This window comes from Epinephelus moara, chromosome 14 (genome assembly GCF_006386435.1).
Source record: "Epinephelus moara isolate mb chromosome 14, YSFRI_EMoa_1.0, whole genome shotgun sequence".
In the NCBI taxonomy this organism is placed as follows: domain Eukaryota; kingdom Metazoa; phylum Chordata; class Actinopteri; order Perciformes; family Serranidae; genus Epinephelus; species Epinephelus moara.
This window is the reverse complement of record NC_065519.1, coordinates 9,010,820-9,027,429: the sequence shown is the minus strand read 5'-3', so window position 1 is coordinate 9,027,429 and position 16,610 is coordinate 9,010,820. Positions and strand designations below refer to the sequence as shown.

At 42.1% G+C, this 16,610-nt stretch overlaps 1 protein-coding gene across 3 annotated transcripts in view; it reads left to right on the top strand.

Moving 5' to 3' along the window:
* Positions 1-16,610, top strand: part of nin (ninein (GSK3B interacting protein)) — a 35,334-nt gene that overhangs the window by 3,340 nt on the left and 15,384 nt on the right. For all 3 annotated transcript variants that reach the window (XM_050062066.1, XM_050062065.1, XM_050062067.1), the window contains exons 2-16: positions 1,316-1,528; positions 2,477-2,570; positions 4,903-5,078; positions 8,087-8,132; positions 8,221-8,396; positions 8,767-8,913; positions 9,364-9,531; positions 10,106-10,242; positions 10,443-10,583; positions 10,996-11,170; positions 11,344-11,454; positions 11,601-11,690; positions 11,826-11,961; positions 12,129-12,250; positions 12,669-13,792. In XM_050062066.1, the coding sequence (XP_049918023.1) occupies positions 1,337-1,528; positions 2,477-2,570; positions 4,903-5,078; positions 8,087-8,132; positions 8,221-8,396; positions 8,767-8,913; positions 9,364-9,531; positions 10,106-10,242; positions 10,443-10,583; positions 10,996-11,170; positions 11,344-11,454; positions 11,601-11,690; positions 11,826-11,961; positions 12,129-12,250; positions 12,669-13,792 (3,035 nt within the window). In that variant the 5' untranslated portion in view covers positions 1,316-1,336. The remainder of the gene's footprint in view (positions 1-1,315; positions 1,529-2,476; positions 2,571-4,902; positions 5,079-8,086; positions 8,133-8,220; positions 8,397-8,766; positions 8,914-9,363; positions 9,532-10,105; positions 10,243-10,442; positions 10,584-10,995; positions 11,171-11,343; positions 11,455-11,600; positions 11,691-11,825; positions 11,962-12,128; positions 12,251-12,668; positions 13,793-16,610) is intronic.

Genomic DNA, 16,610 nt, shown 5'->3' with positions numbered 1-16,610 from the left:
TGTAAGTAGGTGAAAAAAAGATGATAATTTGTATAGCAAGAGATTTAAGTTGCTCCAACAACAGAAAAATGCAGGACTAAGCCAAGCAATAAAGGCACCTTATGAACATACAGCTGGTGCCCAAAGTCCCAGCACTTATGTAGTGCGCAGAATTATGTTGCTACAGTCAGATGTACAATTTGTGGAAAGTAAAAATAGAAGCTAAAGAGATAAATGTTTTATGCTGCTCAGCCTTGCAATGCTATTTCCAGTCATGTTAACTGACATCATCTTGCTTAAGCTTCAAGTGGCTGACCTGGGCTGTTGCGTCTATGAGTTATGTCATTGCTTAAGTTAGTCCGACTCCTCTCTTTTCTTTTATTCGATGCACAAGTACGTCTTGCATTTGTTTCTCTTCAAAATGAAAGATTAGCCCCTTGAATTATTAATTATTATATTAACTCCTGACTTCTGTTTTGGGGGGACACAAAGGAGCCCTGCTCTCTGTTAAACGGTTGTCTTTGTTTTTCAATTACACCATGATGCATCCAAACAGAGCGTGTAACAACTTTGTCCATGTCTCTGTAACGGATGCTGCCAGCCGGTGAATGTTGGCTCGAGGCTTTTGATGTGACCTTCCCCAATTAGTTCCTGGCTGCTTGTTCCACTTGGTTCAGAGCCACTTTGATGTCTTTGTCCTTCGTCTTTATCACCAGTGTGAAGTATTTGAAGAAGCATTTAGATTAAAGACCTTCAAACATGCTGCTTTTTAGCATTTTTATCATCAGTAACCCTCACGTTTTTATCAACAATACTAACATGCATTTAAACCACATCAAACTGTGTATACAAGGTGGATTTTCCCTTTCACCTGTGCCTCAGGTTGAATTACATGGGTTGTAAAACACCCAAGCTAAAGGCGTTAGAAGAGAGTCATGGTCAGTGTCAGACTTGGCCGCGTCTATCAATTTACCTGATTGTCTAATCATTCTAATTGGATTAGCCAAAGCCTCCTCCACAAATGACGCTGGAGCGGTTTGCTGGTGGCTCAGTCGCACAGCGGCACTGTCAGATGAAGGAGCTTTTAGGAACGCATGCTGTTGAGTTAGATGTTTCCACCCTGTTTGTGAGTGTCTCTTAGCAGTAATTGGATATATATGATGCTGGTAATTTAGACTGGAGATATTCTGACTTCTTGTTTTGTTGTTGTACCTCTTTAACAGTGATTTAAAGTTGAATTCTGTTCCTGTTCTTGCATGTGACTCTGAATAGACGCATCAGCTTAAATGTGATGGACAGCGTGATGAAACCAGACTCTTCCCTCCTTGTCTTTCAGGGCAGGGTGCTGTCCTGTGGGATGGATGACACCCAAGAGCAGGACCACTACGAGGAGCGCCTAAAAGAAGTTTTTAACAGCTTTGATGCCAGCGGCTGTGGCTCACTGTGCCCGGAGGAACTCTCCGACCTCTGCCAGTCCCTGCACCTGGACGATGCCACGCCAGCTCTTCTCCAAACACTACTGCAGAGCCAGGACCGCCTCACTGCCAGGGTGAGTTTATTCCTCTGCCACTGAAATGAAGTGTTTGTTTTCCTCCTACAAGTGCCGTGCAGTAATGTGCTTAGAAAGGTTGTATTTGCAGGATTAATATTGTTCCTTTTCTGATGCTCATGTGAGTCGTGGCCTTTTGGCGTCCCTGTGTATCCTTTGAATTTGGCAGACGCCTGCGTCGAGCCACTCCAGCCCTCAGGTCTTTGTGTCTCTGGGCTTTTTGGTGCTTTGTTAGCTGTCTTGTTGAGGAGAAAATGTGCCCCCATCAGCCCTGATCCCAGGTGTCTGTCGTCAGGACAACAGAGCTGACTAATCACCATTCACAGATGCATTTCTTTGAGGGTGCTCCATGTGGAAATGTAGAAAATAGAAAGGACACTGGTCTGATCTCTACAGTTGGACCTCAGTTCGTCTAAAATTGATCGTGCACTTAAAGGATTTACAGTTTGTACTTTTCAGCTTAAGGATGAGACTGATCCAACTTGCTTACCTCCACACTTTTGCATCAACTTGTGTTTCTACATAAGCGTGTGGACAGACGGATGGCTATTGTCTTGCATGTGCGGGTGCATGGGCGGGGGTAGATGTTATAAGAGGGCGAGTGAACTGATTGCCTACCCATGGCATCCAACAATAAAGTCAAAAAAAAAAAGAAAACCCCCACGTAAAGCCGGCAGCCGCCAGCCTCGCCGCACAAAGAAAATCACCATATTCAGGGTTAGCAGCTGTTGATTCTTGAAGTGTGACCTCGCTGCCTCTGCTCAGCAAACCCTCCTCCACCCAGACACCCAGGGACACCCAGCCTCCACCCGACGCACTGGGAATATTACATCCAGTCTGAGGAATTTCATGAACTTTTGCTGTGATAATACTTGGCTCCACATTCTAAGCATCACTGGCATTTCCTCACATTTATGTAAGACTGTATTTCTTTTCTGTTTGTTGCAGGTTGACTTCGACCAGTTCAAGAATGCACTGATTCTGGTGTTGTCATCAACTATTGAGGTGCCACAAGCAGAACAGGAGACCTTGTCAAGACCAGGTAACATCTAGATTCTGCCTGAAAACAAGCACAAAGCTTGAGGCAATATCATCAATCTAATATGTAACTTAGAATCAGTTTAATTTTGAACTTTAATGGGACTTTTTCCACTCAATGAGTCAACCAAGCGTAGAAGGTGACTGTGAAGGCTGAAGAGGCGGAGCACCCCACATGCTGATTCAGCTGTAAATCTACATACAGAGGCTCAGAGCCAAAAGCACAGGTTCAAAGCCAATTAACCGACAGTTGAACTGTTTGCTGGCATGGTTTATTTTATTTTATGGATGTAGTTAATGCAAATATTGGTTTTATACTAAGCTGTTTCTTGGTAACATTTGTTTCTCAAGTTGTCTCAAGTTGTGAATGAATATTTCAGACTCCTGGTTATTTTATTTCTATAAGGTCCCACAAGGTGATCACAAACTGACTATTAACCCCATAGGTGTATTACCAGAACAAGTATTACTATATCATGCTTCCATATTGTGATACTTTTGTCTCAACTAGGCGTGTCACAATACCAGAAATGTAGTCGTCGATACCAATACCAGTGAAATTCTAAAATTTGTAACACCCAATAAGATACCACGGTAAAAAACAAAACAGTAAATCCCATGTGTTTCATCATGCACCTCTTTATTTAAAACATTTAAATGAAATGCAGTTTAAATTTTATTTATCCCTGATGATCCGTTTTAAGTGCAAAGCAATAGTCTCTGTGGGTTCATGAGATTTTGTGGGCGAGGAAACATATTTACATAATGCCCACAGTATATTCACATATTTCTTCTCTATTGTTGTAGTTGTTCGTCACATCTCACATTCTAGTAGGCTAATTGTTCTGCCCCTTCCCCACTGTGATTGGACGACTAGGCAATATGAAGATATTATATCCTTATTGAGATATAAGACTATATATTGTCTTAGATTTTCGATATTGTGTTGGTTTTTAAAGATTTTTTTAGGGCATTTTGCCTTTAATGGACAGGACAGGTAAGCGTGAAGGGGGGAGAGAGAGGGGGGATGACATGCAGCAAAGGGCCACAAGCTAGATTTGAACCTAGGCCGCTGCGGCTACAGCCTTGTACATGGGGCGCCTGCTCTACCCACTCATCCACCGACACCCCTATTGTGTTGGTTTTAAAGGCTGCATTGTAGTAAAGTGATGTAAATTTATCAACTTACCAGACTTTTTATTTGTTTTAACGCTTGGCTTAACCCACGTAGTTGTTATTGTGTTAATATTTTCTGAAAAATAAAAACAAAAAAACAAAACAGTAGTCATCCACACAACTTTTTTTTTTTGCATCAGCGAGGGTATTGTTATGTTCGATTTTGTCTCCCAGTCCTAGCATTTATGAAGTGCTTTTGAGGAGATTTAAAAATATAGAGATCGACGTATTACCCAGCCCTAATTGGACAGCTGGGTAAACAGTGAAAATTCTGAGTGCAGTGTTCGCCAGGGTTGAATATTTCTCATCTCATGGTGATCAGAAAGAAGAAAGAAAAACACCAAATGTGCAGCACTCAGTACAAAATAGACGCTCAGTGTCTCATCACGCTGCTGGCTTTTACAGCATAGTGTAAATACGCGGCACTCCGATTGCTGGCTTTTACAGCATAGTGTAAATACGCGGCACTCCGATTGCAAAGACTTCAAATAATACACTGGACTCAGGAAAATACTTTCTCTTTCAACGAGTTGAGGCGGGACTGTCGCTGAAGTTGCACTCTTCCAAGTGTTTTTGCTGTTGTTCTGTGCTGATGGGGGTTCTTCTTCTTCCTTTGGCATTTAACATTTTATTTAAGACTTTGGATGATGTACCATAAAGAATGCTCCATCAGGTCCAGAAGCTGTGCATCCCCGGGACCTACTTTACCTATGGTGCTGGAGAAAAACCCAAAACAGCTGGGAGCTTATAAACTAGTTGCTCTACTCTGAAACCTATTTAAATTGCACTTTTATTTTCTACTTGTCCACGTGTCTCTTAATCACGTTGTCAGAATTTTGGCATCAACTTGGGACCTAAGTGTCATCCATGTGACATCTCGACCCAAGATCATATGAAGTGTGAAGTCATATGAAAACTGTAGTTTCATGTCTGTTTCATTTAAACAAATGGGAACATGTGGCTTTTAAAGATTCTGAAGTTAGCACTTTTAGAGAAGTTGTCACTTTTGGGGAAGTAGCTGCTGAAGGCTGTGACATGTGTTAGTCACTGAACATTTTTTATTTCTGTATTTAATAATAACCTCTGTTGTGCAAACCTGACTATTATATTTTGTACAAGTGATCACAATCATGACTCCACTTATCATTGTGTCTCCTCAGAATCTCCTGAGATTGAACCAAAGTTTGTGAAGGGCAGTAAACGTTACGGCCGCCGTTCCACGCCAGAGTTCATCGAGCCTATTTCAGACTTCTCTGAGGTTGCAAATGCAAACCCGGCTGAGGAGGAGGATGATCCTGAGGACAACTATGACTCAGCGGTTCCCCGGAAGCGTGAGGTAAAAGGCTAAGACTGATGTTCTGAGTTTTTTCCAGTACGGCTCTGAACCTCCAGACACTGGGATGCCATCCTTATCGCCTCCTGTCCTTGTGTGTACTGTGTTTCTCAGCAGCCACAGGCCACCAGCGAGACGTTATTCTTAGCTAATCAGCTTAGTGGCATGCAGAGCAGATCCCGAAATGTAATATAGACACTCAAAGACAGGATTCAGCAGGCACTGTTCATTGCATAACAACGCAGCACTGTCTGTAAATAACACTGTGAGTATAATTACTGTTAAACAAGCCTCCCGGAGTCAAGATGTTACCGCAGTGTTTGTGTAACCTCAAACAGGGTCATCAGTTTAATGTGTCATGATGGGATTCTGTGTGAGTTAAACTGTGCTCAGTGTTGGGTTGAACTTTGCCCTGCGTGCATGTGCTGGCTGTGATGTGGTGGTCAAGGCAACAGCTCAGTGATTTAGAAATTTACACGATCATGTTCAAACAGATCAGTTTTATTTCAGCAGATACAGACAGAGACAGGAGCTGATTGTTGTATGTGTGGCCGTCAGTATTTGCCACGGCTGCTGTCAAGTTCTTTTTGTGTATTTAAGACTGACAGTAGGTGCCTCCCTTCGTCTGCACCAAACAGTCGTGGCTTTAATGCAACATGCGTCTGTGTCACAGGGTTGTAAAGCATTAGTTCAGTCACAGCTGAACACTCTGCATGGTTCTCTGGTTGATCTTCTAGATCCTTTTCTTGGATTATCCTGCTCTCACTGCTGACATGGAGAGTTGTTTGACATATATACAGGGGTCTAAGCTCGTACTTTGTGACTGTGACCTGCAAGAGAAATGAGGGTGAGAAATCTACAGTAACACCAGCAGGAGGTCAAACTTTGTACTAAAAATCTATTTTGCTATAAAGAAGTTTATTTGTCTCTGATTTAAAGCGTTTTAAACTGCATGTCTTTGAATTTTAGACTGTTTGGTTGTACAAAACAATTTGAAGACACCATCTTTCTAAGAAACTGTGGTCACTATTTTCTGACATCTTAAAGACTAAACGGTTCCACTATTATTCAGAATATGATCATATTTGATACTGGCCATGTAAACACAATTAGACCTTTTTCCAAATGTAGTATTTTCCAACAAGGATAAGTAAACCGAACTCCCTCTGCACAGCCAGTCTCAAGAATCAGGCGGTGGTCTGCCACAAAATAAAATCATCAACATAAACCACCGTTCACTGAACTGAATTACTGTGATTTTATTAAGAGCGAACAACGCGTTTCGCCCCTGGCTTCTTCAGGTTCGCTTAACAACAGTAGTATTTTCCAATAAGGATGTGGGATATGCAAATAATATTTGAGTTTGAGGAGTATCGGCTCTGTGTTGTCATGGATGCGTTGTACACAAACCAACTCTGCAACAGTCTGCAAGGCTGTGAGGTAGAGATGCCGAAAAGAAAAGCCCAAGTTTCAGGTTTGAAGGACAAACAAACCTACTTTTAAGATGACTTGGATATGCACGATTATCGCAGTACTGACTTCTTCAAGAGGGTGGTTGAAGGAACGAAAGAGGGAGGCTGTGTTTGGACAGTTGAACAAGTCCGCCAGATGTGGATAACTCTAAAAAAAATCTTGTTGTGATGCAATACAAGCAAAATGACACAAGCGACTCCACTTTTCCATATTTTGACATGATAAACATGTTAGGGCATGTTAATCGGAGTATACACAGCTGCATGTAGAAGGGAATGTTTGTGGAATATTCATTTTCCTTAGTCATGTTTATCTTTTTCGGAATAAGGGCAAAAACCTGCATATTTTGTGCGTGTGAACATAGTCGATAAAGTGTTTAGATGCAGCCCTGTGTTGAAGTTGTTCTATGTGTAAGATTTACTGACTGTCGTGGCCTTTAGACACCAGGTTGATTTTTCATACCAATGAATGTGCTGCAGCCGAATAAATCACGCCAAAGAAAAGTCCCCAACTGGTCACCAAAACGGTATAATGATGGCCACTTCAGCTTGTTCTCAGATGGATGTGTTAATATTCTGTGTATTGTCTGCGCTGCTGCCTGCCAGCGTCAAGACAAACACTGTTTGAGACACTGAACTGAAGCGTGTCTCGGTATTGACTAATCTACGCTGCAACAATGCTACAATGTCCGGCCTGGGGACCAGCAGATGGGGATGGGTCAGGGGGGCTCCGCCGCAGAGACTGCAGGCCCAGTGCTTTGGGAGGAGGGTGTAGGGATGTGACAGAGGAACAATGAGCCCCCGCTACCCCCACCCTCCTGGATGCCTATACACCATGTATCAGAACGCCACTCGCAGAATACCATCTGTTCTTCATTCCCTCACTGTTTGCTTCCCAGACAATAGATGGTCACACTGGGAGTGGGGTGGAGCACAGTGGGTCACACCCACATAAACCCCTCCTCCTTTTATATTTCTTGAGAAGCACAAAAAAGTTGCTGGATTAAAATGTTAATACTCAAATTAGGAGTTAAGATTTGAGACTGCATAATGTTCCAGGTTTTGGTTTCAAACTTTTAAAACATCTTTTTCCTGAGTGAGTGAGCGGTTCAGTTTCAGCATTAGCCTCTTATTTATTTAAGTTTTTAAATGTTGCACATTGGCATAGGTAATGCCCCATTAACATGTTTGAAAATGTAAAAGAAGAAGAAAGAAGTGTGTCCCTCCGTGACGCATTTTTTCTATTATTACCACCATTCCAGATTTGCACACTGACCGTCCCTGATGCCCTCGTGTCATCACAAAAGCTCTTTTGTGCTTTTTGTCAGACACTCCTGCCCCCCTTTTTGCACCCAGCCCCAACCTCACCTCATTTAAAAACATGTTTGAACTAATAAACAGCTGATTGTCACATGAGAGAATCAGCCTGCAAAGATTTTAATGTGGTCATTTTTTCTCACAAATGACTTTCTATGATTTTGAACAACAAGACTAGCCTCTTGTGTTGTAGTAATCTGTGTGTGTTTTTGTGTCTAACAGCGCTGGAATGCTCACGAAACAAGCACAGAGGAGTACGAGGCAGAAGGTATGTCAAAGTCGCAGTATTTTCATTAAATCCACTCCATAGATGTTTGTCACCAAATGCTCACAGTGTCCTCTAATCATGTATTTAGGTCAGATGCATCTCTGGAACCCCGATGAACCAAGCACACCTCGGGGGTCCATCGTTCCTCTGCCGACCTGTGTAGAGGAGAGACTGCGTGAAGCCTGTGACGAGCTGCAGATATCGTGGGACGGGTGTGGCGGTCACACCGAACTGCTCGCTCTTTGTGAACACCTGGGCCTGGAGGTGAGATTAAAAGTTAACAGAGAAGCAGTTTGTTTCAGGGGAAGTTTATACATCATCATCTCTTTGACCAAGCGACACAAAATGTAAATTACATCCTCACAGCAGAGGTCTTATGGCTCTAAATTAATCTTGTTATAATTTATTGATGTTAAAATAGTCATACACTTCCATATTGTCTTTTGTTGTTCTTTCTATGATTAAATAACTCATTTAGACAATTCGAGTCCAATAAAAGTGTTTTCTGCCTTGAGAAATTTATTTTTTACATTAGGAAAAGTATAAAGTATACTGTATAATATTACTGACACATATTTGGCTGCAACTACTGATATCTGACTCTTTTCTCAATTAAACCATTAATCGTTTCCAGATAAATGCAGATATGCTCCAGAGTCTAACCAGCGATGGCATAATGAGTGTTCAGGAGTTTGTTTCCAGGGTTGTAAACCACAACAAACCCCCCACACCGTCCGCCTCCACGCCCTACAGACAACTGAAACGACACCTTTCCACTCAGGTACTTGTTTGTTTAGCTCTTACGAGGTGGTAAAATGAAGGGTAAATCCCCTGTTGTTCTTTTCTCTTAGGTCATTATTTATTGTTATCTGTTCTTGCTTTATTAGAGAGGGTTTTTTACACAGCCAATTATCTATCATTTAAAAAAGATGTCTAAAACAAAGTGTAGGTTGACAAAATCATTTTTCTTTTCTAGTTCCTCTGTAATAGAGTCATTCAAAGCTAGATTTCAGATTGCATTTGGTCCCCCAGAAAGCATTAAGTGGAATTTTGGAGATATTAGAGCAGTCCACACCATGAACAATAACTATAATGATAATGATCCACAGTGATGAACAGTAACGCTCTGTAAACAGCAGCACCAAGCACACACTGCACACTCCGCTGTGTCGGCAGCTCAGGGAAATGTTATCTTTCTCCAGTAAAGAGACACAATTTTCCCCCTGTACAGCCCTTTGATGAAGGAGGCAGGAGGATAGCCACCCCCTCTGCCCTGACAAGCACCATCGGCATGCGTCTCTTCTCCAACCTCGACGATGGTACCGGTTTCACTCCAGTTGAATACCTCCTGGATGCCTGGATAGATGAGGGAATAGAAAACAGCACTGAGATCCTGCAGGTACTTGTTCCTCTAACTATGACTGTGACCATCAGTGTTAGTTATTATCAGTATTTTGAATTTGTGCATTTAAATAATTTGTATGTTTTGAAACAGACTTATTTGATTAGGTCATCCATAGCAGGCATAATACATAGCAAGTGGTTGTGTCTGTGTTGTGATGAGGTTGATCCAGCCTTGCACATTGAAGTAATATGGTGCCTTAACATATATGCATATCTTTGCAAGTTCTTTCTGTGTTAAATATATGATTTTAATCTCAGAGAATTTTTTTTTTCTCTGGTATATTTGTGAGTTTCTTCTCATAAATTTACCAACGTAGTCTTGGAGAATATTAAAGATTTTATCTCATCAATTTACGATTTTAATTTGGAGTGTTTTCTTGTAATTTTACCCCTCTCCCCTGGCTCTGTATTTTTAAAATGTATTTATTTGTTTATTTATTTACTTAAAATAGCTCCAATACACTGCTGTAGATAGCTGATGACATAAAGGAAGTCAGACAGGTTTTGTATTTACTCCATAATTTTAAAAAGTCAAGGATTTATAATTATTATTATTATTTCCTTTGCAGGCTTTGAATTTTAACCTCGATGGAAAACTGAGTCTGAGTGATCTCACCCTGGCACTTGAGAATGAGCTCCTCGTTACTAAGAATGGGATCCACCAAGCGGCACTTGCGAGCTTCAAAGCTGAGATCAGATATCTCCTGTGAGTATGAGTCATCACTATGATGCAGCTCATTCAGACATTAATACTGTTTGATTATATTTGCTAAATATATCTGGAATCATTTTGAGCCTGTTAGTCTGAAATAAAACCCGCAGGATGATTGCTGGTTTGTGTCTGTTGTCATGTGTCATGGCTACATCTTTGTACAATTATTGTCCCTGTTGTTGTTCTCTCATCAGAGAGCGCGTGGACAGAGAATTAAGGGAGAAAGAGAAGATACGATCTGACCTGGAGAAAGCAGAGAAACTGAAAACTCAGCTCGCCACTGAGGTGGATGAGCGTCACTCTGCGATCGAGCAGATGAATAACCTCAATCTCAGGTAATTTATACAGTGGCTCAGGTTACACCAGTTTGCTGTTGGGTCTCCAGTTTTATCACAGCAAGAGGCCTCAATCCATTTCAGGTTTACAGAATAATTTTATAGATTTATGCTTGATTGTGCCGTCTTCTTCCCTACATCTCGGCCTCATTCCTGGGATTAAAATACTGTGGGCTTATAGTTGTCACTCTTTATCCCTTTATCCAGGCTGTTCATAAAGACTGCAGCTGATCATAATTAGTTTTAGATACTTTAGCTTTACATTTATTGATAGATGTTGTACAGTGTATTTATTTTAACCACAATAACCTGCTAAACTCAAAGTCATCCATTCAACTGAATCCAGCCTCCTCTTAACATTTGTCACAGTCAGTGTTACATTCTGTTTTCTGTGCTCCCCGAATGTCCACAGGAAGCTTGAACAGGAGCACAAAGAGAAGCTCGCAGCAGCACGATCAGAGCTGATGAAGGAGATGGACCAGATGCAGCAGCAGGCCGACGCGCAGCGCAAGGAACTGGAGGCAGAGGTGGAGAAGATCAAAGAGGATGAATCTTTTCTCAGGGACCACCTCTCCATCTCTGTGAAGGTACCAGACAGACTCCCTTTGCTTCAGTTTGCTGTTTTTATATGGTCTATTGATGCACAAAACGCTCATTGATCAGCTTCAATTTCCTCAGTAAACATTACAATATCATCTGCGTATTACATTTTTTTTTTAATTATTGTTAATGTATGTTGTTTGGGTCTTTTATTTTTTAGGAGAACAGACGCCTTGAAATGGAGCTGCTGGACGCCACAGAAAAACTAGTGGAGGCACAGAGCCAAAATACAAAACTCCAGACAAGTTTGGACAACGTTATGAAAGAACGGGTACAGACATATTTTATGGCTCTCCATAACTTCAATACTGACTTTCTCTATTTAAACACCACATTAATTATCCTTGTTTTTGTGTTGTTTTTTGCTTGCATAACCCCTTCTGTGTCCCCTCTCCCCTTTTGCCTTCATTTCTTTAGTTTGGGGACTTGGACCCCAGCAGTGCAGACTTTCTTCTCCAGGAGGAACGCATCAAGGACCTACGCAGTGGCTACGAAGCTCAGTACAGGGTAACTGCAACAAAATCATAAAAAATGCCCACCTTTTCTTGAGTGCTCTCTTTGCATGGCTGCATATGCAGTGGTATTTTCATTACAGACTTGATGTTAGATGCGTGTTTAGCTCATTGTGCTTTCATTTGGTAGGAGCTGCAGGATCGTATTGACGAGCTGCAGTCAGAGTTGCAGGAGTTTCACAGTCTCGGAAGAGTTCATCAACCCTGCCACAAACCTCTCTCTGAAGAGCTGGAGAGTAAAAGCCCCGGCATGGAGTCTGATCCAGGTAATGAATACTTACACAACACATATATGAACATATAGTCCCTGGAGAGCTAATTACAGAGCCCTGACTACATCTGTTCATGTCAACAGTCAGTACGTAAACATTTTGCATAGAAACAAGAAAACACTGTGTTAAATGTCACCAACTTCTGACATGACTTTTTGCAGGTATCGGTTCAGATGAGGTTCAGCCCTTCAGCATGAGCCTTGAGGCAGAGATGATGTTAGAGCAGCTGAAGGAGCAGCACCTTCAGGAAATGGAGGATCTGCGAAACCAGCTGGAAAGCAAGGTTAGTGTAGCAGATACCTTTTTATATTTCACAGTGTTAGATGAACATGTGTTATAAAGATTAGAGGTGGAAAGAGCAGGGAGACATATTGATGTAATATCAATCTTGTGAATTGACACGAGATACTGTAGGGCATTTTGGCCATTGATATGTGCTTGAATTGGTCTTTAACTCAAATTACTGGCTTCATCACAGGTTTAATCCAACTTAACCATCAAGATAAGTGAAATGAAAAATTAACTCCTGTAGGGCTACAACTGAATATTATTTTTATTATCAGTTGATCTGCTGATTACTTCTGGATTAATCGTTTGGTCTATCAGATGTCAATAAATAATGGAAAATGTCCATCCCAACTTCTCAAAGTCCAAGATGATGTCTAATATAATTCCTCTGTTTCCTCTTTTTATCGCAACAGATCAATGAATTTGATAAGATGGTGGGAAAGCAGAGGGCGACTCATGAGGACCAGAAGGCTGCCTTAACCCTCCAGTACCAGCAGGAGGTCCAGGCTCTGAGGGAGGAGATGGACAGCATTCAGAGTCACGAACAGGAGCTCCAGAGCCAGCTGGAGCAGGCCGAGCTTGAGCGGACTTCTCTGGAGCAGAAGCAGGCCGAGGAGAGGGCAGAGCTGGAGAATCTGCAAGAGGAGGAAGTGGGAACTCTTAGACAACAACTGCTAGAGGCCCACACCTACACTGCAGACCTGGAGGAGCAGCTGAAGACACTTGAAGCCCAGCAGACCGAGATGGATGGCAACCTCGCCAATGAGATAGATGAGCTGAGGAAGCAACATGCTACTGAGATGAATAAACTGGACGAAGAGCATGAGGAGCTTCTTGAAGCCAGACTGGACGAGGAGAGAAAGAAACTGCAGGAAGAAAAGGCTGAGTTCGAGAAGAGATTGTTAGATGATAGCGAGAGGGAGAAGGAGCTGTTGCAGCAAAGCCATGAGGATGAACTGAAGGCCAGACTAGAGGAGGCAAAGGTTAGGTTTGAGGAGGAGCGTGATGAGATTGTGCAGAGGCTGACAGAGCAGTGGCAGACAGAGAGGGCTCAGCTGGATGAACAGAATAATGAGTCCCTGCAGGTGGTGTTGGAGGAAGAGATGTTGAGACTTGTCAGGGAGCAAGAGGAGAAGGAGGCCAAGCTCAGGGAGCAGTGGGAGTGCGAACGAACCCAGCTTCAGGAGCATCAGGAGGAGGCTCTGCTCGATAGAGTGCTTCAAGAGAGGTTGCAGGTACAGGAGATGTTTGAGCAGAGGGAGAAAAAGCTGAAGGAGGAGTGGGAGAGGGAGAGACTGCAGCTGGAGGAGGATTACGAAGGGATGGTACAGGACAGGCTGAATGAAGAGAGGCAGAAGCTTGAGACTGAGAGAGAGGAGGACGAGAAGAGACTAGAACACTTACTGGCAGAGGAGAGGGCTCGTCTAGAGGAAAGCCACCGAGAGGCCCTGAAGGAGCTGACTGACAAACACAGTGAAGAGAGGGAGGCTCTCAGCACCATGTTGGGCAAACTACAGGATGACATCGCTCAAGAGAGGTGAGATGTTTTTAATTGTTTGTATTATAGGAACTTCTTTATTGATTAAACTTTTTTTGTCCTTCACATTCGTCCTTTTCAAACGGCCTGTCACGATAATTACGTTACTAACTTATCTTCCGATAAGTGACCAACATTTTAGCCAACGTGATGCCAGAATAAACAGCAGGGTTTTCCTGACCATTATTAGAATTGAGCGCATCAACTCCGTCTTTCTTTTTCCTCTCTACCCCTACTACTTGGGTGAGTCTTAAGAAATATAACACGTAAGAGACACGACCTCATAGCGTACCTGCCTTACTTGCCTGCAGCTGCACTTTTGGAGTGGAAGAGGCACAGTCCTGATAGTCATTAGCTTACCAACCCTTTGTAATTCGCCAAAACATAAGTCTTTGTAGTTTTACTCTCCAACAACTTCGTCCTCCACTCCATGAAACCACTTTCAAAACGCCCGGCTCCCAGACTGTCCATCCGTGGCAGCACATCAGTTGAATGATGGAGATAACTGCGGTGTTCCCGGAGCTTCACCAAGCCTCTCTATTATACTCTTTTCCCAACAAAATAAGCATGTATATGCAGGTTTTTGTAAACACGGGAAAACTCTCTAAAAATAGTAGATGGATGCCTTTCCTATCGCCATTAGACTTTAGCTGTGTACATGGCTCTGTAATAGACATAGTGTGTAACGTTCTGCGTCCCAAATGTGCCAGAAAACAGGTTAGTCCAATGAAAATGTTTGACCAATAAAATGTGATGGTTCTCACTTCTTTTTTTATATCTGTTTCATATTCAATCCTTCTGTCATACTTGGTGCAGACCAATTTTGGACGATGTTTGTGTGCTGCTTGGACGGAGATAGGCGGGATTTTGTGCTGGCCTGTCATTGTATTGTGCTGAAAAAGGGACGAAAAGTAGCGCGCCCACCTGGATGTTGTTTTACCATTACTGCCGATCAATGCCAATTGGAACTGGAACTGATTATTACCCCTCATTACTGCAGATTCATATGTGCCAGCATGAAATGCAGATTGTAACCTTTCCCATTAATAATACAAAACTAGATGTTAGTGGGTTTTTAGTTGGGTGGGAAAAGGGCTTTAGTTGCAAGAGGCATCACTTGGTTTTGTTTTGTTGGCCAGAGTTTGTGTTCAAGGTCCAGTGTGTGGGACTTAGGGGGAGATATTGACAGAAATGGAATATAATATTCATAACCCTGTTATGAATGTTAGTTTATAATCACCTGAAAATAAGAATAGTTGTGTTTTTGTTACCACAGAATGAGCCATTTATGTCTACGTACGGAGCAGGTCATCTTCAGGTCTGCCATGTTGTTTCACCATAGCCCAGAACAGACAATCAAACAAAGGCTCCAGATAGGGCCATTCACATTTTTGCATCAGCCACCATAGTTTTTCTACACGCTTGGCGAATGGCAGAAGTATCAGTTGTGCAACCTTGCGGCCAGATTCCACTAAATTCTACACACTGGACCGTTAATTCTCAAACTGAGTAATTTTGGGCTATTCCTAAAAAGGTACTAAAATTTTCTATGTACTTTCTTGAATATATTGTTAATTACTTTTTTTTTTTTTTTTTAGATATGTTCATTTTTTTCATATTCTAATTCCAATATCTAAATATTCTTAAGTATTAACAGTTAATTGCTCTTTAAAATGGTGCATTTGCATTATTATGCTATTGTATTTTCAGTATATCATTGGCAAAAAATGGTCTCAAAATGAAAATGATATTGTTTATCGTAATTATTTCTGGGCAATATATCATCCAACAAAAGCAGTTATTGTGACAGGCCTAATATTCTGCAAAAAAAAAAAAAAAAGTACTTTAGCTAAAAAATGCTAAAGGATTTTGCTTTTAATTATTTCAAGTTGTACTATAAAGAGTTCAAAACTGTTGCTGTAACAATCATTAAATAACCGTGTGCAGGAGGGAAATCGAGATCAGCTTCACCCAAAGAATCAACGAAGTGGAAAGCCGTTTCTCAGGTGATCAAGAATCTGTCGCAGAGCGTTTTCAGGCCGATGTTTTGAGGCTTGAACAGCACTACCAAACTGAGCTGAAGGCTCTCTCTGAAAGACATGTCGAGCAGAAGCTCCACTGGGAGGCGCAGATACAGGAGGCCCTTGAGAACGCCGAGGGACAAAGAAGACTGATGGAGGAGGCAATGGAGCAAGAAAGAGAGAGTCTGAATCAAGAGTGGGCAAAAGAAAAACATGAGCTTGAAATTCTTCATAGAGAGGAAATGGAAGAACTTTTAATGAAAAACCAGCAGCTCCAAAAGGAGCTAGATGACTCCATTAGTTTGGCTCAGACTAAAGAGATAGAGCTGAGCAGGCAGCTGAATGACCTCCACAACCGACTTCAAGGAAGCCTTGAAATTAAAGACGAGCTTCTGGCTCAGTCCGAGAAGAAAGCACTCGACACCGAGCTCCTGCTAAATCAAACAGTGGAAGATTTTAAACAGGAGAGGGAAGAACTTCTGAGCACCCAGGTGGAGCTTGAGGCAAAATACAAGGAGATGTTTGCCATCTCTGAGAGGCAGATTACCGAGAGGATTGAGTTGTTGACTGAGCGGGACGATTTGAAGATGAAGATCGAGGAGGTGGAGATGCTGCTCAAACAGGCAGCAGAGGACTTTGAGCTCGAGAGGAAGGAGCTGCAGGAACATGCATCTAGTCTTGAGGAAAAGTTAAAAGACAATCGAGAGGATGACAGAGAAGAGCTCATAGCAGAAATAGATAGGCTTAAAATCAGAATAAAAGAGTTAGAAATGGAATTAAATCAGCTTTCTTCTTCT